General features: G+C 39.7%; 1 protein-coding gene across 1 annotated transcript; it reads right to left on the bottom strand.

Moving 5' to 3' along the window:
* Window positions 1-6,793: 6,793 nt before the first annotated feature.
* On the bottom strand, window positions 6,794-25,396 carry LOC124867809 (stromal interaction molecule 2-like). Its single transcript, XM_047364437.1, has 12 exons — window positions 25,150-25,396; window positions 20,224-20,354; window positions 19,083-19,194; window positions 18,882-18,993; window positions 16,870-16,985; window positions 16,543-16,720; window positions 16,259-16,436; window positions 13,939-14,100; window positions 13,712-13,812; window positions 13,367-13,620; window positions 12,918-13,110; window positions 6,794-12,773 (listed from the first exon to the last, which is right to left on the bottom strand). The coding sequence occupies exons 1-12, from the start codon at window positions 25,268-25,270 to the stop codon at window positions 11,273-11,275; spliced, it is 3,159 nt and encodes a 1,052-aa protein (XP_047220393.1). The 5' UTR covers window positions 25,271-25,396; the 3' UTR covers window positions 6,794-11,272.
* Between the last annotated feature and the right edge of the window lie 2,220 nt (window positions 25,397-27,616).

Raw genomic sequence — 27,616 nt, 5'->3', positions numbered from 1 at the left:
AGAGCAGCATTTGAAACATATTCCTTTCTCTTTGAGGAAGGCCTTCCTTTTGTTGAGTGGTTTGTTCCGAAAAGTCCTACATTTTTTGGGTAGGTGTGGCTTGTCATGCAGTGGGCAGTTCCTGTTAAAGTCTTTGTTGGGGAGAGAAATATTAGTTTTGTGTACAGTAATAGGTTTACTAGAGTTAAAGTTCTTTGAATAGAGTTTTTCTGGTTTTGGGTGTGTTTGGTTGTTTTGTTGGTGGAAACTCGGATCATTGCGTCTCTTTGCCTATTTGCCCACAAATTTGCAGAAATACTTAAAGGGTGCGAAACAGCCTTGATTTTCCTCTTTATATTGAGATCCGTATGACATCCACCTTTCCTGAAGTCCATGTCGGAGTTTTTCTACAATTGGGCCAATTCCGCGAGAAGTCTCCAGATATTGTAGGCCAGGGAGGTAGCCGTCTTCCCTGGCGCTTTGAATCTCTTGTAGCAGATCCCCTAGTTCACGCAGCTTTATATTATCTTTGACCGTTATTCTTGGAAAACTGTCCAATCGTTGGAAGAGCAACTTTTCGATTATTTCATGAGCTGCATAACATTCGCGTAGTCTCTCCCATGCTTTGTGTAGGGCTAATGTGGGGTTGCTGATATGTACTGAGCGTATGCGTTTTACCTGATCGCTTGACTCCTTCCCTAACCATTTTGTCAAGAGATCTAGCTCTTGAATGGGACTTAGGTGAACCTCAGCTGTTGCACTCGTAAATGAAGAATACCATGCTCCATAATTCTCTGGCCTATCATCGAACTGGTAAAGGCCCGAAGTGATTAGATCTCGTCTTGCCATGTATTGGGCAAACGGCTCGACTGGATATGGAATGCTTGCCAGGGTGTTATAGTGAGGCGTGAACGGCAAGCAAATTGGGTTGAGGAGAGTGTTTGGTTTCTCCAAGCTTGGTTTTGTTTCACCTCTAGGCTGACTGGGCATATTTAGGGCAGCAACATTGTCCTTAGTAAGCTTTAGTTCAGAGCTGATGGGTTGTGGCTCTACACTGTGTTCATCGAGGGGATGCCATGTTACAAATGTATCGGGTGAGCTTACTCGTGGGCGAGAGGTGGTTGGTACTTCTTCAGGACATGAAGATTGTATTATGCCTGTTTGAAATTGTACATATTCGCTTGTACGTTCTAATTTAGACTTTTCTGATGGAGGTTTTCTGCTTTCGGGCACCTCTTGTGTAGCCTCAGATCAGCTCCTCCAAGTCAGAGGCCATGGTACTTGACCGGAAAAGGGTGGCTTGTCCTCTTCAGGTTGGAGGGGAGTTCCTGCCTCAAGTGGAGGAATTTAAGTATCTCGGGGTCTTGTTCACGAGTGGGGGAAAAATGGAGCGGGAGATCAACAGACCGATCGGTGCGGCTGCTGCAGTAATGGGGGCACTGTGCCGGTCCGTTGTGGTGAAGAGAGAGCTGAGCCGAAAAGCAAAGCTCTCAATTTACCGGTCGGTCTACGTTCCTACCCTCACCAATGGCCATGAACTTTGGGTCATGACCGAAAGAACGAGATCCCGGATACAAGCAGCTGAAATGAGCTTCCTCCGTAGGGTGGCACTCCCTTAGAGATAGGCTGAGGAGCTCGGCCATCCGGGAGGGGCTCGGAGTAGAGCCGCTGCTCCTCCACATCGAGAGGAGCCAGTTGAGGTGGCTCGGGCATCTATACCGGATGCCTCCTGGACGCCTTCCTCAGGAGGTGTTCCAGGCACGTCCCACTGGGAGGAGGCCCAGGGGACGGCCCAGGACACGCAGGAGGGACTATGTCTCTCGGCTGGCCTAGGAACGCCTTGGGCTCCACCTGGAGGAGTTGGAGGAGGTGTCTGGGGAGAGGGATGTCTGGGCGTCTCTGCTGAGTCTGCTGCCTCCGCGACCCAGTCCCTGATAAGCGGAAGACGACGAGTACGAGTACGGGTACATTGTCCTTAGTAAGCTTTAGTTCAGAGCTGATTGGCCTGGGAACGCCTTGGGCTCCACCCGGAGGAGTTGGAGGAGGTGTCTGTGGAGAGGGGCGTCTCTGCTGAGTGTGCTGCCCCCGCGACCCAGTCCCGGATAAGCGGAAGACGACGAGTACGAGTACGAGTACATTGTCCTTAGTAAGCTTTAGTTCAGAGCTGATGGGTTGTGGCTCTACACTGTGTTCATCGAGGGGATGCCATGTTACAAATGTATCGGGTGAGCTTACTCGTGGGCGAGAGGTGGTTGGTACTTCTTCAGGACATGAAGATTGTATTATGCCTGTTTGAAATTGTACATATTCACTTGTACGTTCTAATTTAGACTTTTCTGATGGAGGTTTTCTGCTTTCGGGCACCTCTTGTGTTGCCTCAGCTTCCTCCAGCACTTGGGCTTCAGCCACAACAGCATCAGCTTCCTTTTGTAATGTTAACACTTCCAATTTTGCCTCTATCTTAGCCTTTTCCAATTCACTTTGTGGTCTTTCAACTGTGCATCTTTGGTTGCATAAGATGCTCTCACCTTAGCAGCCTCCGCTTTTGCACGAGCGTAAGCAGCGCTTACTGCTGATCCAGACGAACGGCTCGTCCTTACACTGCATGCAGACTTGTTGCTGGATGTCATTTGACTGTTAAATCATCAATTGGCGCCTTTTCACTGTAGTGTTTTCAACGAAGATGTTGGTGACACCGAGCTAAACCACAAATGAAGACCCTGGAGTTTAGTTACAGTTTGTTTAATTGTCTTCATGAACATGTGGTGAAAACTGAAATGACAGAAAATACACTATATCTCAACACATAAAGACATATATACACAAATTAAATGCTTCAAGCTCACTAAAATAACATTACAGAAAAATCAGCAATAATATCCAAACTCATCAGTAAACTTACGGCGTTCCTGCCTGGCAATTCAGAGTGGATGGCATCTGATAACGTTTCCATACTGCCTCTTGCATGTGAATCTTTGTTTTCCTAGCAAAACCGGGAAACCGCAATGCGTGACCGGAACCGGACGTAGAATTTACCGATAATATTTTTTTTTAATATACCAACTTATATAAAGCATGAATTGTTCGTCTAAACAACTTACAATCATTTTTAATAACATAGAGATATTTTTAAAATTATTTATTTAACCTTGTGAACTTATTTATAGAAATGCCTTAAGGGCAGCACAACTACTAAGAAGTGAAGCAAAGAACATTAATCATTTCTTCATCACAGTATGTTTTAGTGTGTGGTGTATACATTGCAGCAAGTGAACATTATTTCTTCATAGTGGATGCGTTAGAAGCAGGGAAAATGGGCAAGTGGAAGTGTTTGAGGGAGTTTTACAAGAGCCAAATTGTAATGGCTAGATGACAGAGTCAGAGCATTTCCAAATATGCAGCTCTTGTGGGGATTCCCTGGTTATAAATGGTCAGTGTCAAAAGTATTAAAAGTGGTCCAAGCAAGGAACAGTGGGGGGACTGGCAACAGGATGTTGGGTTACCAAGGCTCAGTGATGCACATGAGAAGCAAAAACAGGCCCCTATGGTCCAACCCAGCAGATAAGCTTGTTTCTTTGTTTCTCTGTTTTCTACTTTTCTACTGAGTCAAATGACAGTGACATTGGGCTATAATGGAACATTACTCCCAGTGTCCTGTTATGTGATGGTTGTATAATGTTGCAACATTTAAGTTACTATTAAAGTCAGCTGTCACTTTACATCTTGTGATTTTTGTAAACACAGGAAACCTTGGAATGACATTTCACAGTTTAGACAGGGTGAGTAACAAACCTGACCAACTGTTCAGCAAATTAGTGTGAAAACCATCCCTCATCAAATGTATTATTTAAGGTTGATTGTAATTTAAAACTTATGAATTATAGCATTGTCTTTGTACTTTGTAAATACATTTTTAGAGACTTATTTTTAAATCTTGCAAAAGCATAAAGCCAACAGAAAAAAACACAACTGAAAGAAACTTGTTTTGAAATAACATAAATGCTAAAATGCTCTTCAAAATCCATGTGCATTTTTAATTAAAGGATAACCCATTGAATGTGAAACATAGAGTCTAAAAATGTCTTGGCTGTTTAATGAATGATTGACAAAATCCTTTTGCTGTTCAGCAGGATGTGTTGAATTTTAAGTGACAGGCACCATTCTTCCTTTCTTTTTGTCAGTGATGCATTTTACAGCAATTAACTAAAACTGGGGATGCATTTATCTTTCTAATTCTTCATACTGACAGTAGAAGCAAAGAGATTCTGACATCTTTCAACTCATCAGGCCCCTTCTTTGAAAACCCAAAAACAAGAGAACAGAGCAGGACAGAAATAACAAAAAGCACAGTTCTTGTCTTTGCATGTAATGCCAGGCTTCTGACCAAGTCGTCTGAGTTTTCTCACATCACACAGATTCTAGTCCTGTTACTCTGGCTCCACATTCACTTCAATAAATATCAGAACTGTTACATCCATATTTCCCCAACAGGTCCTTGAGATCCTGTGACAAGGAGTTTCTAGCTGTCTCATGAAAAAGACTAAATAATCCGGAAGAATCAGAATAAGAATCAGCTTTACTGCCAGTTTTGTACAGACAAACAAGCAATTTGACACTTTGCTCTCAATAATAAATAATATATTTTTAAATGTACAAATATACACAATTGACTTACAATGGAATATAATGTGAGGTCAGTCCAAGAATGCATGGTCTTGCTCTGAAACTCTGACTGTCAAGTGTTCATCAGAGAAACAGCCCAGAGGAAGGAAGTCTCTGTTGCGCCGACCTGAAGGTAAAAGCCTAAACAGTTTGTGTGGTGTGTGCAGAGATCTTAGCGGCCATTTTGCTGACCCTAGGCCAGTATAAGTTCTGGATAGAGGGAAGGTCAGCCCTGATGATTCTATCTGCAGATCCGATTGCTCATTGCAGTATGGACCTGTCCTGTTTTGTAGACGGAACACACCCCTGGGGGTCGCTGGTGCTCATGGTTCCTGTGTGGGAGAAGATGCTCCCCAGCCTCACCTACTGCTGCCTGTCCTTCAGGAAGCTGGTGATCCACTGACGGGTGAAGGCCAGGACTTTGAGCCGGGTGAGCTTCTGGTGGAAGATGTCTGGGTTGATGGTGTTGAAGGACGAGCTGAAGTCCACAAACAGGATCCTGGCGTACATCCCTGGGTGGTTGAGGTGTTGCAGGATGAAATGTAGTCCCAAGTTGACTGCACCGGTAGGTAAACTGCAGGGGGTCCAGTAGGGGGCCTGTGATGTCCTTCAGGTGCTTTTACACCAGTTGCTCAGAGGTTTTCATGACCACAGACATCAGGGTTACAGGCCTGTAGTGATTTAATCCTGTGATGGTGGGTTTCTTGGGTACTGGGATGATGGTGGAGCGTTTGAAGCAGGAGGGAGCCTCACACAGCTCCAGTGACTTGTGAAAGATCTCAGTGAAGATGGGTGTCAGTTGGTCAGCGCAGGCTCTCAGGAATGATGGGAACACATCAGGTCCTGAGGCCTTCCTTGTTTTCAGGCACTGAGAGACCCCATTTACATCTTCCTCTGAGATCCTTAGTGCAGGCAGAGGGTCTGAAGATAGGGGGGTGGTTGGTTATGGCAGGAATTTGTGTCTGAATGGGATGTGGAGGAGTTGGGTTCAGGTGTGAACTGCTGATTTCCATACCTGCAGTAGAAGTCATTTAACTGATTTGCCAGGGAAGGATTCTGCTCAGGGTTAGGGCAAGGGCTCCTGTAGGCAGTCGGGTTTTTCAATCCATTCCAAACAGCAGAAGCGTCTCCATGTGAGAAGCTTTTCTTTAGCTTCCAAAGGAGGACTCTGGAACTCTGTCTCAATGAGTTTGAACACTAAAAATAAAGACAAAGCAACTAAAAACCCAACTTTTTAAAATTACCATAGCTAAACCAGCCTTTTTGACATCTGTGTACTGTTTTTAGTTGTTCCTTTTGTGCAGCAGTTTGTGATTTATGTTAAACTCTTTCAGTTGTGAGTTTGCTTTCCATCTTTGACTCATCCGAGCAGGGTTATGATGTGTGACATTACACAAATAAGGGTCACAGTAATTATAATCAGAACTAAGTGAATATTTTGATTTTAAAGAATTTATCATTTGGACCATTTATCTAATTAATATATATACATATTTTACTTGTACTCGTCGTCTTCTGCTTTATCCGGGACCGGGTCGCGGGGGCAGCAAACTCAGCAGAGACGCCCAGACGTCCCTCTCCCCAGACACCTCCTCCAGCTCCTCCGGGGGGAGCCAAAGGCATTCCCGAGCCAGCCGAGAGACATAGTCCCTCCAGCGTCCCCTGGGCCTCCTCCCGGTGGGACATGCCTGGAACACCTCCCGAGGAAGGCGTCCAGGAGGCATCCAGTATAGATGCCCGAGCCACCTCAACTGGCACCTCTGGCACCACCCCAGTCTGCCAGTACATATTTTATGATAGTGAAAATTAAATGTTTAAAACTTGGAATGCCACTTGGTTTAAATAGAAAAAAACATTAGACACATTTAATCTGAACACATTCCAAAGAGCTGCTAAATTTAAAGCAATTGTCTACAAAATGTTACCTATAAACATCATAAATTAAACAATTTTTTCAGTCTTATATGTGTGACTGTAGCCAGGGAACTTGACACTGTAACCACATTTTCTTTTAATTATTTATAATATTTTCCCATCACCAATACATAAAAAACACTTAAAATAGAACAAGTTGTTTAGCTTTTCACAATTTGTTTTAATCACTATTTGAGTCAATCGGAACGGTAAATAACTGAAAAAGCAAAAAGACAACAACGGAAATGAGTTTTTTATTCTGTCATTTTAAATTTTAGAGAACAGTAATGAACTAAAATGACAAACTGCAAAAGAATATATTTTACAAATTATTAGAGAAGAGTTGCATCTAAAATAGCAACAAAGAATCCCATCTATAATTCAAAACAAAACTAAAAAAGAATCAAGTTTGCATTGACTTCCCAGGCTCCAACATTAGGTAAAGTTGGAAGGAAAATCAATGCATCTACAGTCATGTGAAAAAATTTGGACACCTTACAACAGCCTGTGTGTGTTCACAACATATTTCAGCATATGGATATTTAATAATAATTTTTAACAATACTAAGAAATTCAAGTAATATAAATAAACCAGAAAAGGTCTTCTTTCAAATATTAATTAAAAATGTCATTTCTGGTGAGGAATAATTGAGCACACCCCATAGTTATTCCTAATTTAAGCCGCTGAAGTCGCACACTGGCGCATCACATCAGGGGCACATGGAGAGAACATTGTTACCCAGCTTTTTGAAGGCATTTTTAAACCTCAGATATTTAGTTTGGTCTGCTCTTGACTGCTGAGATGGGAGTAAAGGGCTGTCCGGGGCCTTCATAGAGAAGATTGTGGCAGCTTATGAGTCTGATAAGGGATTTAAAGAGGTGTCAAATTAATTTGAAATCAATCGTTGTATTGAATGGGAAATAGTGAAGGTCATCCAGAAAAACTGCCCACATGGCCAGGTCTGGCCTTCCAAGCAAGCTCACCTTGACAGCCGATAGCAAAGACCCTAAAATGATAGGACCTGCAGTAGGCTCCTGCTACTGTTCATGTCAAAATGCATACCTGAACAATTAGAAACATGCTGTGCAGGTTTAACTTTTATTAGAGGTGTGGAAAGAGGAATCCTTTTCTCCCTAAGAAAAACATTAAGCCTAGATTGAACTTTGGCAGAGAGAAACCATAGGCAAAGACAAGGACATTTGGAATAACGTTTTTGACAGATGAGACTAAACCTGCACTCACAGGACATGTTTGGCAAATTAAGCATTTCAGGAAAATAACCATATACTAGCTGTGAAGCATGGAGGTGGGAGTGTCATGGTTTGCCAGATGCTTGATTGTAGCATAAATTGGTCTTCTAATCATCACATTGACCATGAATTCTACTGTGTATCAGAGGGAGCTGGAGAAAAACGGGAAACCATCGACTAAAAATAATGAAAACTGAAGAACAGGACCCTGTATCATGGCAGGGACAATGAAACCACGAAGAATTGTCAGTGAATTAAGAAATGAAAAGTCCTGGTCCAAGTCAAATGCCACACCTTGATCTCCTTGAGATGCTGCAGGATGACTTGAAACTGGCTTTACATGCAAGAAACATCTGAACTGATGTCAGAAGAGGCATCTCACTGAATTTGTTTTTTTGTGTGTGTGTGTGGTAAGCCTAATAAAAAGAGAGTAGGATGTGCAAAGTTTTTCCTCAGCTAGAAAACACATTGTTAATTTCTAATTTTTTATCTGTAATTAAATGGCTTTCTCTTGAAAAGATACATAAAAAATATATACATTTATATGTAAAAGTTTAATAATGTGTCTCTTTTTTTTACTGTATGCTGCATTCCATGCAGTGAATGGCTGCACAGGTCAATATGTATGTGTGCTTAAAAGATTAATCTACCTGCATTAGGAGGTTGTAGAAACACAAGAGCCAGCAGCTTTATAACTAATATACTAATGCATAACTAATATACCTTCAGGATGCAGATATTCTTCTTTTACATTCAATTAGTTAAGACTTTTTCTTAAGGTAGAGTTTTCTGTCACAAGCCTACAACTGAGATTAATTGTCATACATTGTTACTCTCTTGTGCATAAATTCACACATGCATTTGCTTTTCCTGTTGTAATAACATGGATGATTTTCTCTAAGATATAAAAAAAAAAACCTACTCATGAAAGAGCTTTCCTGGGTCAGGTTTCCTTTTAAACATCACTGCCCTCTAGTGGAAAAGACAGGTAAAACACAACATATCAGCAGAAGAGATCTGGACTTAAGTGGCCCAACTTTTTTATTAATACTACACTAATTCTTGTGTTTATTCCAAGTAATGTGTCTATTTCATTTTCGGTAAACCTTACAAATTCAAACTGAGTTGTCCTTTTTTTACAGAGTAAAGTCCACCCATCATTATTTCATATTGCTGATGAATACATTTAGCTAAAATGAAAACAGACAAGTAACTCCTCATGCAATTAGTGCATCTGAGAGTCATATATCAGTCAGTATTTGCATCATAGCAAACTCTCTGATTTTCAACAAAATGAGAAATAAACCTTTTTTCATCATCATCATGTAATGCCTTCTATTGATTTTTCAGATGACAGATTTACAAGGTTAAGACAACATTAAAAATTAAAGAGATAGCTCTGTTTAAGATAAAACAGGTTCCCAAACCTTTAAATAAAGTCACAGTAACAAGAAAGACCCTTTTTAAAGTCTAGATTTGTATCTATTTGGGACGTATCTAAGGTTTTTAGAGCAATAATTACTTCTATTTTCCACTTTGGGCTTATTTGTGTCTAATAAATAGTAACATGATGCAATGTGTTTGTTTTGCACAGTCAATTTAAATAATTTTAGAACCTGGCAAATAATAGATAATTTTATGTGGAAACCTTTGATTTAATAGAAATATCTGTTATTGCTTATATAGAGCTGTGAGATTTCATATTTAAGATGAGATCATACATCAAACTAACTGTTGTGTTTAGTCACTAGACTAATGTTTATTACCAACAACAGCAGATAATGTTTTCTCAGCATTTTATACAAACACTGCAGAAACATTTTGCACTTACATCTGTGCAACTCATTTAATAGGATTCAAACTGCCAGAAGTGCAAATGAACTGTTTGTTGCTGTAGTTTCCCCCACATTTTAAGTGCAGCAGCCATTTTGGATTTAAAATCAGGCTGGAACGATTTACACCAGAAATAGGAATAACGTAACTCCCCACTTCACCATATAGAACCGGTTTCGATTTGGAAAGTTTGTAGGATTTGTAAATTGTTTTTCTCAGGAACCGGCAACAATTATTGGCAATACAGGCTAATGTACAATTGGGTGTCTCTACATTTTAGGTTTTACAATTCTAAAGAAACATTATCATAAATAAACATTGGAAATGCAATATGGGCCATTTATTTACTGATATACAAACCAACAGAAGCACAAAAAAGCTGTTTATTACCACAGTTTTACCCTCTTTCTATTCAAGGTGAACTTATTGGATTTTGCAATTGAGGCGAGTGATAAAACATGACTTGCCAAGTCAGAATTTCAATTTGAGGGTGTTTTCTGGTTGATTTTTCTAACTCAGAATTCAAAAATTCTGAATGCCAAGTGATTTTCTAAGTTAAAGCTCTGATTTCAGAAAACATTTGAGTTGATTTTTCCAACTTGGAAATTACAACTCCCAGGTAGACATGGAACACATCATTAGTTTAAACAAAATCAGATCATTTACCGAAAAAAGTGATTGCTGAATTCAAACAAATGCATGATTACAATTAATTCACCTCACTAAAAATCTTGACCTAGAATTTATTGTGAATTCAAGAATTTACTCTGTTACACAGAGAAGCAGCAACATTATTTAGTCCTTCAGCCTTGAGCAGAGCATTTAAAAATCACACATCTAAGTCACTTTGGTAACAATCGACCTGTAAGACTTCTTAAGTAAGTAAAACCGGTTTCAAATATAAAATAATTTATGCATCAAAGGAAACTGTTTATAATCGACATGAAATTAAACTAAATGTTTTGTATGTTCTTAATTTAGATGTTTTCTAAACAACTCAAGGCGGCTTACCACTGCATTGAACAGCATCATAAAAAATCATAATATCTGCATATATAAACAACTCGTCTATAAAAGCATTGAATTCCTGGACACGATGATGTTATTACTTAAAGAAATCAGTCATTTCAAGGTAATGTTGTTCTTCCATTGTCCTAGGTGTTGATGTAGGGGAACACAACGTCATCTTTGTACAGTTTCTGTGCCCAGAAAGTCTTTCTGATCAGCACAGACCCCGTTAAATTCTTATGAAGAGTTGTGTGGCATTTAGACCATAAATGGGATTCAGAGCATTAAATACAGGTTAACAGCAATGAACCGTGGGTTCCTGATGACCCTGCTCACCATCAGTGGTTGTTTATTAAACATATGAGTGTCAACACCTTGTTGAGTTTGAGGTTAGCATTGATACTATACATAAAATTCTGCGGTTTGCTACTGGGCAGCTGGTCATGTGGTTCATGAGCAGAATGATCATTTTTCATCCAATGGCACCAAGCACCATAAGAAGCAAAATCCTTTTTTCCTGGATTATATGGCCTCACTTGGGCAGTCAGCCACAATAAACATGTCCTGAAGCTAGAATTTCAGAATCAGTAAAACACCAAAGAGGGAAAAACAAACCTGTGAGCTGTCAGAGTTTCTGAAGACCACTGTGAGACTTTTCTGGAGTTGACTCATTTTTCTTTTTAAAAAGATTTTTTAGCTTTAAAGATTTCTTGCTTTTATCCTTAGCTTTGTTCTTGTCATGTCCACTCTCAGGGGCTGATGCAAGAGATGGGTAAACAACCTTTGGAGGTGGCAATGGTGACTCCAGCTCAGCTGGCAGTTTGCTCTGTGGAAGGTTTGGTGAAGAGGCTGAGAGAGGCGTTTGCACTGAGGACAGGGAGCTGCATGATTTTTCAAGGATTCCATCATACACAAGTTGACTCAGAGGCCCAGAAGTACAGAGGTCGGAGGAAGATTGCCATGGCACTTGGGATGTTGGCATAAGATCTGGCTGCCCAGTACGACACTGCAGAGAACTTGATTCAAATCCTCCAAAGTCATTCCTCAGCGTTAGATGTTTGGGCATGTCAGTTGGAGCATTCATTCTTTCCCTGGAGATGTTTTCAGTGAAAGTATCTGTTAAACTGGTATCGCTTCTTGGTATGCCAGGTAATCTCCGTCTAACAGAACCAACAGACATCTCAGCTTCATTTCTCAGTATTCCTCGGCTTTTTGATGACTCCAGACCAAATTCTGGTGTATCTTTAAAGTTTGAAGTATCCTTAAAAGCATCCATTGTCTCTCTGGGGTGCATCTTGATAGAAGCAGTGTCTGTATAATATTCCAGTTCATCTCTAGATATCTTTCTTTGTGGAATTCCAGCAGTCTCAGATATTTTATCCTTTGATACGACAATCAGAGAGGATTCATGCTGATAGTCTCCTGTATTCAGTGGTAGATTCCTAGAAGCTATGTCTTGGGACATTCCAATTGAATTCCTTGTAATTCTTCTAGATTCAATGAAACATTCAGCATCATCTCTCATTTTCTTTCTTGAAGCCCCATTTATTGAAGTCTCCATAGTATCCCTTAATATTATTCTGTGTGTTTCTGTTGATGCTTCTAACTCTGGACGGAGAATCTTTCTCATCTCCAATGGATCTACATCGTATCTGTCTTTGTAAAGATTCCTTGAGGGAACGTCCATCGAATCTTCAAGGGTATCTTTCTCCGTTTTTGTGGGTAAGACCTCCATATCTAAATCATGAGAAATGCCCTTTCTTAATGCAACATCCATAGAAACGTCACTTCTCTGTCTAGATATCTTTTTTTGTGCGGGATTTTCACGAGATTCTTGATTAGAGATCTTAAAAGAAAAGGTTTCCAAAGAAGGATCCGAGATTTTGTGTTTTACCATCCTCTTGCAAGAAATATCCAAATCTACAGGAGTTTCATCCTCTTCCTCAGACATTTTGTGAACTGGGAATTCAGCAGGAGCTTCTACCTTTTCACTGTCTGCAAGGAGCTCAGCTTCATCATGATAGAACCTTCTAGATGAAGCCTCAAGAGTAGTAGTACTCGAGAACATTTTGCTGAGGGGAGGGGATGTTATAAATTCCGAGTCCAAGAATTTCTCTTGGGAATCTCTATTGATGAGAGAAAAGAAAAAGAAAACCAAACAAGGAAGAAATGTATCCTAACAATAACATATACAGCAGATGTAAACTGTTGCAAATTTTAAGTTTAAAACCCCCAAAAATGTATGTAAACGTTTGGGCACAAACACTTACTGTTTTTTAAGAGTTTTGCGGAGGAGATCACCACCATCATCATAGCAAGAGTAAGAAGCTCTGGTGGGGATCAGAAGATCAGGGTCTGGGGAATTCATGGCAGGTTGTGACTGAGGGATGACTCCAGGACGATGTGCCCTACAGATGGTGGATCCCCGAAGATGAGGAGAGCGCTTAAGAGGCGGAATGGGACCTGCAGGACAGAGGCCAAATATGACTTACCCAAGCAGTTAATTTCTTCCAAATAACCAGGGATTGTTACAAAGGTGACAGCTGTTTTAATTTATTTTCACGGTCGGTTTTCAAGGTCGGTGGGTGTATTTTTCAGAACTAGGAAGAGAGTTCTCAAATCAACAGAAAGATTTCAATGTAGTTAATCCAAATGTTTATGAAAGTAATACATTTCAACACTAAGCTGTTTTATCTAACGTATCAGTGCTGTATCTCACCAGGCATCTGTCGTGCAATAGGAGCAGCAGGCTCATCTAAAAGATCTTCTATTGAGCCATGAACAGAACTGTGACATGAACAGGAAGACTGTGATACTCGAGGAAATCCCAAGGGGGCTGAGTCTGAGTAGAGTTGAGCAGTGAGGTTAGCTAGCCCAGGATTCCTCATAATGGGAAAACCACAGAGGTGCTCAATATGCTGCCAACGGTGAAGGCGCTCTCGCAAACAAGCTGTTACATCGGACAACGCATGCCTGCGGGACAAACAAAGTATTACGTTATCAAAAGTTACATTATTTTTAGACAGACAAAAACAGAAGCTACCCATATAACTCTCTGCCTCACTTAGCTTCCATGATCTTGCGATCAATATGGTCTAGAGAGGAACTGTGGGCAATGTGGAGCGTTCCCAGAACAGAACTCCTTTTCTTCTTAATCCTCTCTGCCTGCAGAAAAGATTGGTTTGGTGGAGATGGTCTTGGACGTTTTTTAAATCACTTATTTACACAAGCAATGCAGTCATTCTGAAGAATTTTACTGTTTTAACATGCACACGTTTGTTTATGCATTACCTCTTCCTTGGCAGCAGCAAGCTGCAGTTCTGCGCTGTGCTTTTTAACATTGTAGTACTGAACTTCTACCTCGTGTGTAAGCTGGAGCCACTGCTGAAGGGCACCTGAGACTGTCCAGCTAGCTATCATCTCCTTCTCAGCCTGCTTCAGCGCTCCACGAACCTGAGAGAGTGTTAAACATCAGAAAGTTATCAAAAGCTCTGTCCTTTTAGAAAAATGTTACATATGTTTCCTCTAAGATATTTTGAACTGCATCTTAACCTCGCTCATCTCTTCTGATGAGTTTTCTCACTCACAGAAGAACATGATAACGTTAAAGTTGTGTCTGTAACAATTATACTTATTACTGCTTGATGATGATTTTACACATTCAAAAGCAAGCAGAAAACATTTTTCTATCTAAATATATATAAAAATATATAAATCTACTGTTGTGAGTGGGAAATCCTCAAAGACAGCAGCCAGAGAGGTACTTATCTAATAATATTAAATAATATCAAATGTAATCTCCCTGGTTTAAGGAAAGTGTTTGCTAAAGGATCATTTTCTCATTTTTTATGTGCTAAATGTTAAGAATTCGCCAAGAGCAGATACCTATAGAAAAAAATCTATTAAGGTTTCACATTAGCCTGGCATAAACATTATGATACTTTGATTTGAAAAAAATTAAACATGATCTTGTTCCACCAAGGAATTCTCTTTTGCATATGTATTGATGTGCACCATTGTAAGATAAACTACATATTGGGTGAGGTTTACTATTTTCTTTTATTTGTCACAATAAAATGCCTGTAAGCTGCATACATAACGGTGTTTTGCTTAATTCTGTATGTATTTATTTAGGGGTTTCTTTCTCAGAGAGCAGAAATTGAAGAAATTATTTGTTGTTGCATCACTAGACACAGTTATTAAGCTTTGCATTTAAAATGACTGCTAGCTGCACTAAAAAGCATTTTATAGTCCATGACATGGTTGAGACAGCTGCTGTACTCAAGATGTGTTGAGCAACAGCAAAATAAAAGTGAATGACCAAAGAATAGATTTTCCATCCTTCCAAGTATTTTTACGTCACCAAACGAAGACGTTAGCGCAACGACTGCCAAGCCACGTTATTTTTAACTGACTGGAAGAAATAGAAGACAGCAGCATTTTAACCCTGAGGGAGTTATAGCACCAAAACATGTTGTAGTTCATAAAAGGCTTTTCCGCCAAAGTAGTTGGGTTGGTGCTAGAGTCAATACTTTAGTGGTTCTAAAAAGACCAGGCAAAGAGCGTTTTGGGTTAACAACAAACAGAGAGCCACCTTAGTGCCACATTATTGCACTATTTAAAATGTCACTTCTAGTAAATGTTTGAACCGCTTATTGTTTTTTTCATTAATATCTACAGAGAACTTTTAATATCACAGTGTGATTTATAAATGCTGTTATAACAGCTGATGCTTGTGCACACTGACCTGTATTCATGCAGTTTTCATCTTGATATCTAAACACTGCTCACCATTTAGATGGAAACAGTGCTTGTAAAAACAGCACTGTGCAGTGATAAAGGGATATTATGTAAAACATTGGAACATGAGAGACAGTAAGCCTTTTTTATTCCAGTACTAATCAAGCTTGTTGTCAATGTTGCAGCAGTTTTTTTTATTGCTATTAAATTAAATTAAGCAGACCTAAAGCAAAGTTTTAAACTTGGTGCTTGCAACATTTTAATTGTTTGTTGGTATTCATGGGAAACCTAAAGTGATGATAGCATTTCTTTTTCATGGCTAGGCAAAAAGTTGGAACAAAGCTAGCACTGATTTTTTCCACTGGCACAGTCATTGTGTTGGTGGTGGAAACAAAATTTACTCCTGCTAAATAAGCACTGGGTCTGGTTTACCGCTGGTAGCACTTTAGGGGGGGACGAAATAAAAACAAATTGAGGCAGTAACATAGGAACAAGTGAAAACCAACAAGCAGATGTAAATTATTTTAGCTGTTTGGCTGATGAGATTCTTAAGTACAGTAAGTGGCCGGTGTGGTAGCTTTACCGAAATAATAATGTTTTTTGCAATGTACAATTTCTGGCTTATGAGCACATATGCTTGTTAGCACATTCCCCCTGCATAAAACTCCTGCTGGTAGATACCTTTGATGATTATTGAAATGAGCTGAATAGTTGTGCCTCAGTATTTTAATCAGCAGTTTCCAGATGTTATTTACACTTCGACTTTATAATTAACTGTGCAACCAAATGTCCTGCAATTTTTGAAAGCATGTGATATTCATCTCTGAAAGAGCACTGATGAAGTTGCTCCCCATGTTTGTAATGTACCTACCTGTTCCAGTTCCTCCTCTGCGTACCGCAGGCGGCTGAGCTCGCTGACGGCTCCCTGTCTCAGCTCGTGCAGACGGTAAGCTTCCTCCTGAGCTCCAATAATCTCATCTCTCATCTTCTCCTCCAAATATTGTTTTTCTACGGCCACATTACGTTTTTCTTCCTGAGCCTGCTCCAGCCTGAGCAATGCAAAAGGTTTTTAGTTCGATTAACACAAGCAAAGTTTGTTTAATTATATGTGACTACATTAATTAGTAGACAGAAAAGAAAAGGCAACATAGTTACTGTTCCTGCAGGTCCATGAGGCTCTGTTCTGCTCTCTGAAGACTTTCTAAATCTTTTATCATTTTGGCGACGTGAACCTTGCTGGCTTTGTTTTGGGCCTGGGCAAACCAGCAGCCTCCAACTCCCATCACCACTGACACAATGAGCAGCAGGTCCTTCATGTAGTTATGAGGGGGGCCTGTTATAGAATGGAAAGCCATGATAATACTTTGTGAATGGAAAGTGTATGGATCATAGTAATTTTTAGAAAAATCCAAACCAAACACAGCACATGAACATGCTGAAACTACATATTAAAATGGAGGAAAAGTAAGGATTAATTCATACGTGTAGGTGGTCCAAACAGCACCACATCCAGAGCTTTGATGCTGAGCTTCTGTTTGTCTCTCTGGTCCAGCACTTTCAACTGGGCACTCAAGAATGATGGCTCATTTGCTGCAATTCTAAAAATATAAATTAACTCAGAACTGAGTTCTGGTACGGAGGACAACCAAAAATGCATCTTTCTTTACAGTGTGTTGCTCATGCATGCCTCTAGTTCTTGAAGTGGGAAAACATCTGTGATGTCAAATAATTGAGAAATTGTAGCTGTAGCCTGATAGCATAGTCAGCTTCCTGAACACTTTCAAGAAACAACACCGAGAAGTCTCAGTGTTTGGTGTATTTAAGATGTTTATTCCACCAACACGCAAAATTCACAACATAATCCAATGTGTTTTCATGGAAAAAAAAACATTTAATGACAATTCATTTTAACACATTTGTTAAGAAACCACCAAATCACAGAAATGGCCATTTTAAAAATATATATTAATACGCTATGTAGACTTCTTGGAACCAAGAACCAATAATGCCATATTTCTGGCTCTTGTAATGTAACGTGTCCTCGTATTTGAATGTTCTGTGAACACTTCTTGAGATAAAGAACAGATGAGAGATGCAAACTACACTAAATGCAATTCATTCAGAGTTCAAGTCCAGCTCATTGCATGTTCCTGCTCTACAGCCTTGTAAAAGTATTTCTAAAAATTTTCACTACAAACTTTTCACTTTTAGTTACATTCAAACCACAGAGGTTGAGCCATTTTATTTGGATTTTATATACACCAACATGAATTCAAGGCAGTTTAATGCAACTCAGTTTATTTATAAAGCATCTGTTCAACATGTCGTCTCAAAGCACTTTACAATTTAAAAAAAATTTGAAGAACTTCAGAATTATTACTTTGTGATGATACATAGCTAAGCTATTTCTGAGTCTTGCCACAGATTTTCAGTTTAGGTTTATACTTTGACTGGGCAGCTGGAATATGAAATCCTTCTATCAATTCTTTCCCAGCACTAGTGGCCTTTATTTTTCAAGTATTTTTTGAAAGTAGGCAGACAGGAAACGGGGCCAGAGAAAGGGAAGACATATGGCAAATGTCACCAGATCCAGGAATTGAACCTGGGACGGACGCGATGAGGACTAAGGCCTCATGGGTCGGCGCTTAACCCCCTGCGCCACTAGCGATGCACCCTTTTCCATCAATTCTAATCAGTCTCCCTGCTGCAGAAACGCATCACCACATCCTGATGGTGGAATGAGGGTGATGTGCAATGTTAGAAATCTGCTAAACATACCTTTTAACATTTCCATAAAGGCCAAATCTATGGAGTGCATGGTTAATAGTTGTCTGGTTAACAGATTCTCCCACCTGGGCTGTGGCTCTCTGCAGGTCCTCCAGAGCTACCTTTAGCCTCTTCCTTTCTAGCCTTTCAGTTAAGGTAAATGTCCATGTCTGCGTAGGTTTGCAGATGGGCCATACTCTTTCCATTTTCAGATGATAGGTTAAAGATTAAAGACAAAGAGATGGACTGTTTACCAATTATGTGATTTCTGAAGGCAATTGGTTGCTCTGGATTTTATTTAGGGGTATCTGAATTAAGGGGGATTATTGCACACCACACTGCAAATTTATTTGAATGAAATTGGGAAACCTGTATTTGTTTGCCTTCTACTTCACAATAACTTAATCTACTTTGTTTTGGACAATATATTCCCAAAAAAGTATATTAAAGTTAGTGGTCGCAATGTGGGTTTTTTGGGGTTTTGTGGCACTAGTGGCCTTAAATCATCAGTAGCTGGACAGGAAGAAGGGCAGAGAGAAGGGGAAGACATACAGCAAATGACCTGGGTCAAGGAATCGAACCAGAAACAACTGCGTTGAGAACTGTAGCTTCTGCATATGGTGTGCCTGCTCTACTACTGAGCCATGTAGGCGCCCAAGGAGTTCTATTAATAACACAGTAACATAAGTAAGTAGTTTTATTATGACATAATTCCTTGTTCTTCTCACCTGGGGAGGGTGTTTCCGTTGACCTTAAAGTCCTTAAAATTCCTCTCATACTGTGGCAGCTCGACAAAGTCTTTCAACCAACGAAGAACATCATCCAGTGTCCAGTTGTGCACTGCCAAGTTGATACTAAATGTTACTTAAAGGAAATGTTTGAATCTTTTGGACGCATGCAAATGTATTTTCACTCGTGCCAAGCCACACCTTCAGATGACTTCCAGCCCCTCCAGAGCTCCTCCACTGTGATGTGCTGGTCTTCCCTGTGCAGCTTGCTGTGCTTGTGGGTCTGCTGCTGCTTCATGTCTTCAATAATGAACTGTAGAAAGAGGACAAATGTAGTGAAAACAGAGACTTTTAAAGATAAAAAGCTAAGTGGGCACTAAGATGCATTGAGAATAATCTCATGTGCTTAAACAAAGGGTACATAATTACATGGTGCATGTGCTTGGCTTTCAGCCTATAGTAATAAGGGAATGTTTTGAAACCACACTCAGTTAGCTACATCAACATTAGTGTGTGTTGTAAAAGCCAAAAGCCATTGTGGGTGTTGGAGATTTCTTGGAATGTGTTCCTGACCATAAATCCATTCTTCATATGACAGCTATCAGAAGTTTTGGACTTCAATGGGCCCGGTCTTGTCAACTGATGTCCCCATACCAACCGCAACCCGAGCCCCGTACTATATCTATGAACTACACTCTGGTAGGCAAATGAATTTTAGAAGCCTGGGGTTTACCACCAAAGAAAAAAACTCACAGATATTTTACGGTATATTTATTGGATATTCAAAACATTTACTACAGTACAGGTGGTACATGTTCAGGTGGTATGCAGTGTCGTTCATAACATACAGTATGCTTTTTTACTGAACGCTACTCTGAAGCATTAAGTAGTTTTAAACTGATTGGATGTTGACATGACTTTGCTTTTGCCACATTAACAAATCCTTCACCTTCTTGGAAAGAAAAATGCTTAGTTGAAAAAAACATGAAATATTTCCAACATTTCGAGACAACTAAGCAGAGCCCTTTTTTATTTGTTTTTACTCAAAATGAGTTTACCTCTTAAGATTATGATCTATATGGATTGACTCTTTAAGGTATGCCCATAAAGGTCGGTGCAGTTGCAGTATTCTATTAGTGCAAACTGATTTTGTCACTGAGCCAAAGGCAGAGTTTACTGTTGCTATCCTTGAAGGAGCACTTGACTCCTCCAGCCAGCACACCTGTTGTACTGCTTCACTCTACTTGTCATTTGCATGCAAGGACTCGCATGCAAAAGGGGCTTTCCAGCAAACATGAACAAGGATGATGCTGTGATATGCTTAAAAAACCACAGTTTGTACCTCCATGCTCTCCTCCACCTCGATCCCACCATCTTGGTCATCATCCATCATCTGGTGGATGCTCCGCAGGGCCTCCAGGCTGTAGCGATCAGCCTCGCTCAGACATGGTGGAAATATGGTCATGCATGGGTCTAAATAAAAAAAAAATAAAAAAATAAATGTATTCTGTGAAATCAGAGACCAGTTCCCTCCAAACACTAGCTGTCCAAGAACATTTTTATGTAAGTTCTAAGGTCAGCTTGTTGCTGTTTTTATTTGACCTTGCAAATATGGAAGAAATTGGACATTATTAACCAATTCCCATTTAGCCAAAGAAAACATATCTTATTACAAAAATAAAACCTCCATTTATTTTAATGGGATTTTATGTGATAGATAATGACATTTTTGCCCATTCATCTTTGCAAACGTTAAGCTTTACCAAACTGAATGGAGATGATCTGCAATTTAGTATTTCACAACCTCAAGCAGGTTTTCTTTCAGGAATTGCCCTGTGTTTATCCATCTTCCCATCAACTGTTGCCACTTTCCCTGACCCTGAGAAGAATAGCATCCCCCACAGCATAATGATGCCACCATCATTTCACTATGTAAAGCTCAACTGCTTTTCAGTTTTTTTTTCTTTAGTGCTTTATTTTTAGATTTCATCATTTCACTGCTGACACTGATTTAATTATTATTGTTGCAGTTTTTATTTGTGGACTGAACCAGCTATTGTCCTGCTCTAAGGTCTTTTTCTCATGTTTTTAGACAAACCTTTTTATTCTGATGGACAAAAAAATGATCTATTCAAATTTTAAACTGATATTGTTTAACTATACCAACTATTTGATCAATAAAATCAATTTAAAGACTGTCAATTTAAAGACAATTGTGAAGTAAATTATATGTAAATCCTAAATTATTTATGTTGTTGCAAACTGTCAAAATAGGGAATTAGCATTTATCATGTTTTAAACTTTCCAGTCTGATAGGAAAATGGTTGAGTTATTGTAACTGAAGCAGTGTTGCTTTTTGTAGACTGTTGCCTCTGTGATTAACTTTAGAGCATCTGTCCTGTAACAAGACTAAAATAGCAACATTTTACTGATTAAAAGACACATGAGTACATATGAGAAAAACAGAATGTACTTGAACACATTTTGTGGAAGGCTCTCTGAAGTCTTTATGGCTGAATCCACTGGTGTAATCAAGCTCCTAATTGTACAGTGTGTTCCAGGTCTGAGTTTAAGATGGGAACACATGGGATCAATGACACACAACTTTCTGGTGCATATCTGTCAGTCTACTGAGTTAGAGCTAATTTTTGTCTCTGTGACACAAGAATTTGTGAGCTTCAAGGAGAGAGGTCAAAGGTCTGCAAGCAAAATCCACCGACAACTGGCCCCAACAATCTTCTGGGGTTAAAAATGCATTTCTTAAAAGCTGCTCTTTCAACTATCAGCACTCTCCGTAATAATTTGTAATCTTGCTAAAGAACCATAAAATACCTTAAATAACATCATCATTTATCCCACTTTATTTGCATTATGAAAACATAAACTTGTTCAGCCTTTTTTGCCACAGTTTCAGTTTAAGCAACCACTACTTAGTAGTTACCAGAAACTCTGATAAACTTAAAAATGTTTTATTAATTTTAAAAATGATTGAGGTAAATGTGATTTATAGGAATTGTTGGGATGCCAATAATTGAGGCACCAGTATTTTTTTTTAAATAAGAAAGAAAAATAAACAAACAGAAAATGCTTTTCTTTGCAAGACATTTTTCCCTGCTAAATAAACGTCCTAAAAATAAAGGCTGGATTAAGAAAAAAAAAAAAAAAAAACTTTTTTAGTGGACGATTTCACTACTTTAGATCTTTTTTTCAAATATTCCAGTCTGTCAATAAGTGTTGAGGGCTTAGTATTATTAGTATTAGTTTTTTATGTTATGTTTCCAGTGACTTTTTTTTCTTTCTTCCATGTTTTGGCTCTTAAGGCTATAGAATGCACAGTATATCTAAATAAAGACCAACAACTCCAACCCCTTGGTCATTGATGAAAAAGGCATTTCTGAGGAGTAACGCCACCTGTGATATGCTATTACATTTCTGTGGTGTGTGTAAAGCTCTGAAGAACTGGATGTCTGCATGGTCTTACTGCATATCACTCATGTTGGGAAGACATAGATTTGTATACATGGTTACTCTGAGGGGATAAAAGAAATGCATCCAGATTGTTTATAAAAAAATGTAAGATAAAGACATGGTTTGTCCACTACACTGGATATAAACAAATGGCATGTTCTGCACAATGGACGGAAAATAAATTGTGTTTTTCGGATGACCCTGTAATTAAAATGACAATTCAATTCAAAAATGCTTATTAATCCCAGAGGGAAATTAAATGTTGTTATAGCTCATATTATGCAGGTTTATTCAAAGGAGCCATTGTAGATGCTGATGGCTGTGGGCAAGAAGGATCTCCTGTAGCGCTCCGTCTTACAGCAGATCTAAAGAAGCCTCTGACTGAAGACACTCTGTTGTTGTAGGACAGTCTCATGAAGAGGATGCTCAGGGTTCTCCATAATGTTCTTCATTTTATGAAGAATCCTTCTTTGCACAATGATCTCCAGAGGTTCCAGAGGAGTCCCCAGAAAAGAGCCAGCCTTCTTTATCAGCTTGTTGAGCTTTTTGAAGTCCCTGACTCTGATGCTGCTTCCCCAGCAGATGATGGCAGAAGAGATCACACTTTCCACAACAGACTTATAGAAGATATGCAACATTATACTGTTGGGACCCCAGTCATGGATGAACATGAACTAAACAAGTGAGACATGAATGAGCAACCTTGAACTGTACATAAACAAAGGCCAGTTTGAACCTCTGCACCTTTCAACATCACACTGACCTATTCCTAACACAGCCTAGGAAGAGGAGGAGTCAGAGCTGGAATCTTTGACCCAAAGACACCTTTCCCCCTCTACTTGGTCTCTGTCCAGCTGCGGACAGCGGCTAATGGAGGGACCAGACCACCGGTCAGCTGAAAGCCTTGAAACTCGTGGGCAAGTAAGGCCTCTAGAAGCAGACCTAATTGAAGCGGATTTCCCCCCATGGCCTGGGAAAGAAAGCATCGGGACTGCAGCGCACTACTTCCTGTGTGCACATCCAGGTAGCGAGAGCCACCCCGCCACACCTTAACCACTGAAGGAGTCAAACGTGCCTTTGTTGTATGGTTCAGTCCACACGTGGATGACCAGACAGCTTCGCTTCCCTCAAGTCGTCACCCGGAAACGTTGTCCTCAGCACGATTCACGTAAGAGGTTGTGTTTGGGCAGAGAAGATTAGTTTAGAGTGAAAAAATCTAAATAATATTTGTTTAATGTCGTTTGTTTTTTTGTTTATGTTGAGAAAACTCAGCTAAGTGCTCGCAGACTAGCTGCTCAGCTAATTTTGTGTTCTGTTTTGTGTTTTTAAAGTTAAAATAAACTTTATTTAAAGGGTGCTTTTTGATCACAGACTGGCCATAATGCGCCGTCAACACGTTTGACGTTTAATTTTATTGATGGTATTTTAAAGATACATGTTCGACGTTAAAGAGCTATAGGCTTTGTTTTCTTAGTGTAAGACTAATTTATCTGGAAAGGTTTGGTTTTATTCAAAATATTATTTCCCTAAATATTATTTTAATGTTTCCTTGATAATATTTCCTTAAATATTATTGTACTAAATAAAGGCAACTAATTAAACACCATTGTGAATTGATCATTCAGAAGTTTGGTTTTATTCAACAAATCATTCTTTAAAATATTATTTTATTAAAGTAATATTTTATCTGATCTTGCATTATGAACGGTTATTTGAAGGTATACCAATTATTGCCTAAGTTAGTTCCAAGACTCATTTCCAGATTCCTCAAGATAAACATAACATAAATAACATTAAATGGTAATGTTGCATCACTTTATTGGTTGTGGTCTTTAACCATCTTTGATGCACTTGTTCATATTGTATATAATGGGTCTTCCTTATTCCTTATTCTTTCATTTTGCTTGGTAGTTTTGGTTAGATTGTTCTAGTATAGTAAAGAGTTTGTTGATTTAAATATGTTTAATTTTGAGTTGACTTCTTTTTGTTAATAAATTCTTGTATTTTAAGAAATTGTATGAATTTATTCCATGTGTGAAACAGAGTGATGCTGTTCAGTGATGTCAGAGCTGAGCTCACCACTTTCACTATTGTTAACTTAATACCACTGCCTAAATGGGCTGGTATTCACTGGACAACACTTAACAGACCAAATTATTATTTAATAATATATTAATATTAAATATGAAATAATATATTCATAACAATAATCACAACAATACTGCAAACACTGAAGGACCTAAGCTTCCTCAAGAAGTACAGTCTGCTCTGTCCCTTCTTGTAGATGGCTTCACAGTTGGATCTCCACTCCAGTCTGTTGTCCAGGTGAACAAAGAAGTATTTATACTCCTCCACCACCACCACTCCTCCTCCATCTCTGATACACCCCACGACTGCAGAATCATCTGAGTATTTCTGCAGATGACAGGAGTCTGTCATGTACTGGAAGTCTGAGGTGTACAGAGTGAAAAGGAATGGTGAGAGTACAGTCCCCTGTGGTGCTCCTGTGCTGCTGACTACCTGGTTAGACTCACAACCCTTCAGTCTCACTAACTGTGGTCTGTTTGTCAGGTAGTCTTTGATCCAGGAAATTGTTGAGGCCTCCACCTGAGTCTCTTGGAGTTTCCGACAAAGCAAATTGAGTGGAATTGTATTAAATGCACTGGAGATATCAAACAACATCACAGCACTGCTGGCTTTGTCCAGATGACAGTTGGTTTGTTGAAGCAGGTGTTTGATAACCGTATCCACTTTGCCAAACTCTTCTATAAATAAGTTTTCCCTGGTAACATCAACTTACCGGGCGGGTCGAAACCGGTGCTGCCTCCAGAGGAGGTGAGACCCTGGAGCTCCCCGACGCTTTGCGCGGCCACGAAGAGCGCAGCGGGGAAAACGACAAAAACAACTGAGATGACAAACATTTCAGGCGGTTGATCGCTTCTTTAGATTATCGTCGAAAGTTTAGAAACTCCTACAAAAAAAGATAGAGAAATAAACACAGGAGCGATGAGCGTTCCTCAGGCAGCAGTCGATCTGCGTAAGCGATCCGTGTTTCTATTACGGGTGCAGAACCAGAGGAGAGATGTGATACTGATGCTCACTTGAGAAATAAGCCACGCTGGATAATACTTATCCAAAATAGATGGGAGCGTTTGCACAACTACAATATGCAAGGTTAAAAATAAACAAGAAAATAACAGGAACGCTCTGTCAGATTATGTTAAACAAATCAGAATAGAGGTTCCTAAAAAAATATCCATCACATAAAATCCAGAATTAAGGAAAGCACATCCCTGCAAGAACAGTGAAAGGACATGAAAATGCAGTGTTACAACTTTGCATGGGCACATGGATCTTCTCTGGGATTTCTGTCCAGTCTGTGTTGGGTTTCAGTGATTTATAACTCATGGGGACCATTTCAACATTAGCACTGAACTCACACTGAACTCACTTCTGCCACCCCGTCCCAACAGTGACGTTCTTCAAGGGAATTGGCAGCCTCTGTCCTACCCCTACCAGAAACCGGGCACCCTTCAATAAGTGTCTAATAACCTAATTCCCATCACAAACACATGGGGCAAAAGGTTATTGATTATGTCAATAAATAAATAATATGAATATTTATTTAATATTCTTCATCCTGGTCTAACAATCATACCCTCTTTCACGCCATTATAGGAAGTATGAAACTGAAACACCTGGTTTTAGACCACAATAATTTATTAGTATGGTGTAGGGCCTCCTTTTGCGGCCAATACAGCGTCAATTCGTCTTGGGAATGACATATACAAGTCCTGCACAGTGGTCAGAGGGATTTTAAGCCATTCTTCTTGCAGGATAGTGGCCAGGTCACTACGTGATACTGGTGGAGGAAAACGTTTCCTGACTCGCTCCTCCAAAACACCCTAAAGTGGCTCAATAATATTTAGATCTGGTGACTGTGCAGGCCATGGGAGATGTTTAACTTCACCTTCATGTTCATCAAAACAATCTTTCACCAGTCTTGCTGTGTGTATTGGTGCATTGTCATCCTGATACAAGGATACAATGTTTGAACCATTGGATGCACATGGTCCTCAAGAATTGTTTGGTAGTCCGTGGCAGTGATGCGCCCATCTAACACAAATATTGGGCCAAGGGAATGCCATGATATGGCAGCCCAAACCATCACTGATCCACCCCCATGCTTCACTCTGGGCATGCAACAGTCTGGGTGGTACGCTTCTTTGGGGCTTCTCCACCCCATAACTCTCCCAGATGTGGGGAAAACAGTAAAGGTGGACTCATCAGAGAACAATACATGTTTCACATTGTCCACAGCTCAAGATTTGCGCTCCTTGCACCATTGAAACCGACGTTTGGCATTGGCATGAGTGACCAAAGGTTTGGCTATAGCCGGCAGCCCGGCCGTGTATATTGACCCTGTGGAGCTCCCGACGGACAGTTCTGGTGGAAACAGGAGAGTTGAGGTGCACATTTAATTCTTCCGTGATTTGGGCAGCCGTGGTTTTATGTTTTTTGGATACAATCCGAGTTAGAACCCGAACATCCCTTTCAGACAGCTTCCTCTTGCGTCCACAGTTAATCCTGTTGGATGTGGTTCGTCCTTCTTGGTGGTATGCTGACATTACCCTGGATACCGTGGCTCTTGATACATCACAAAGACTTGCTGTCTTGGTCACAGATGTGCCAGCAAGACGTGCACCAACAATTTGTCCTCTTTTGAACTCTGGTATGTCACCCATAATGTTGTGTGCATTTCAATATTTTGAGCAAAACTGTGCTCTTACCCTGCTAATTGAACCTTCACACTCTGCTCTTACTGGTACAATGTGCAATCAATGAAGACTGGCTACCAAGCTGGTCCAATTTAGCCATGAAACCTCCCACACTAAAATGACAGGTGTTTCAGTTTCATTGTCCAACCCCTGTTCATGTTGCACTCTCTACAAAAACAAAAACGAAATAATTTGGGTTTGGGTCAAATATGGACCAATCTAGCCTTGGTTGTATTTAACATAACAGGTTATGGGTTTGACCCAATATAATAGATTAGGCTTTGCAACTGAAAAATTGTTAAAGCGGCCAATTAAGGCTATAGAGAATTACTCTTAACCTGGTTTTCTAAACAAGTAGTATATGTGTTAAAATGAACGAACCATCTATTTTTCATACACATTTATTTCTTACAGGTTGCTCTTGATGTGGGTTGGGGGGTGACAATGGGAGAGAGGCAGGGCACACTTTGAAAAGGTTGCCAGTTAATC

Source organism: Girardinichthys multiradiatus, chromosome 5 (genome assembly GCF_021462225.1).
Source record: "Girardinichthys multiradiatus isolate DD_20200921_A chromosome 5, DD_fGirMul_XY1, whole genome shotgun sequence".
In the NCBI taxonomy this organism is placed as follows: Eukaryota; Metazoa; Chordata; class Actinopteri; order Cyprinodontiformes; family Goodeidae; genus Girardinichthys; species Girardinichthys multiradiatus.
Note: the sequence above shows the minus strand (reverse complement) of the source record. Positions and strands in the feature narration are given on the sequence as shown.

Excerpts from the sequence above, each read along its gene's own strand:
- LOC124867809 (XM_047364437.1), bottom strand. The coding sequence starts at position 25,270 with ATGTTTGTCATCTCAGTTGTTTTTGTCGTTTTCCCCGCTGCGCTCTTC. Across the intron at positions 13,813-13,938 it reads TTGCTGCTGCCAAGGAAGAG|GCAGAGAGGATTAAGAAGAA; the intron begins GTAATGCATAAA and ends TCTTTTCTGCAG. Across the intron at positions 12,774-12,917 it reads CGCAAAACTCTTAAAAAACA|AGATTCCCAAGAGAAATTCT; the intron begins GTAAGTGTTTGT and ends TCTCATCAATAG.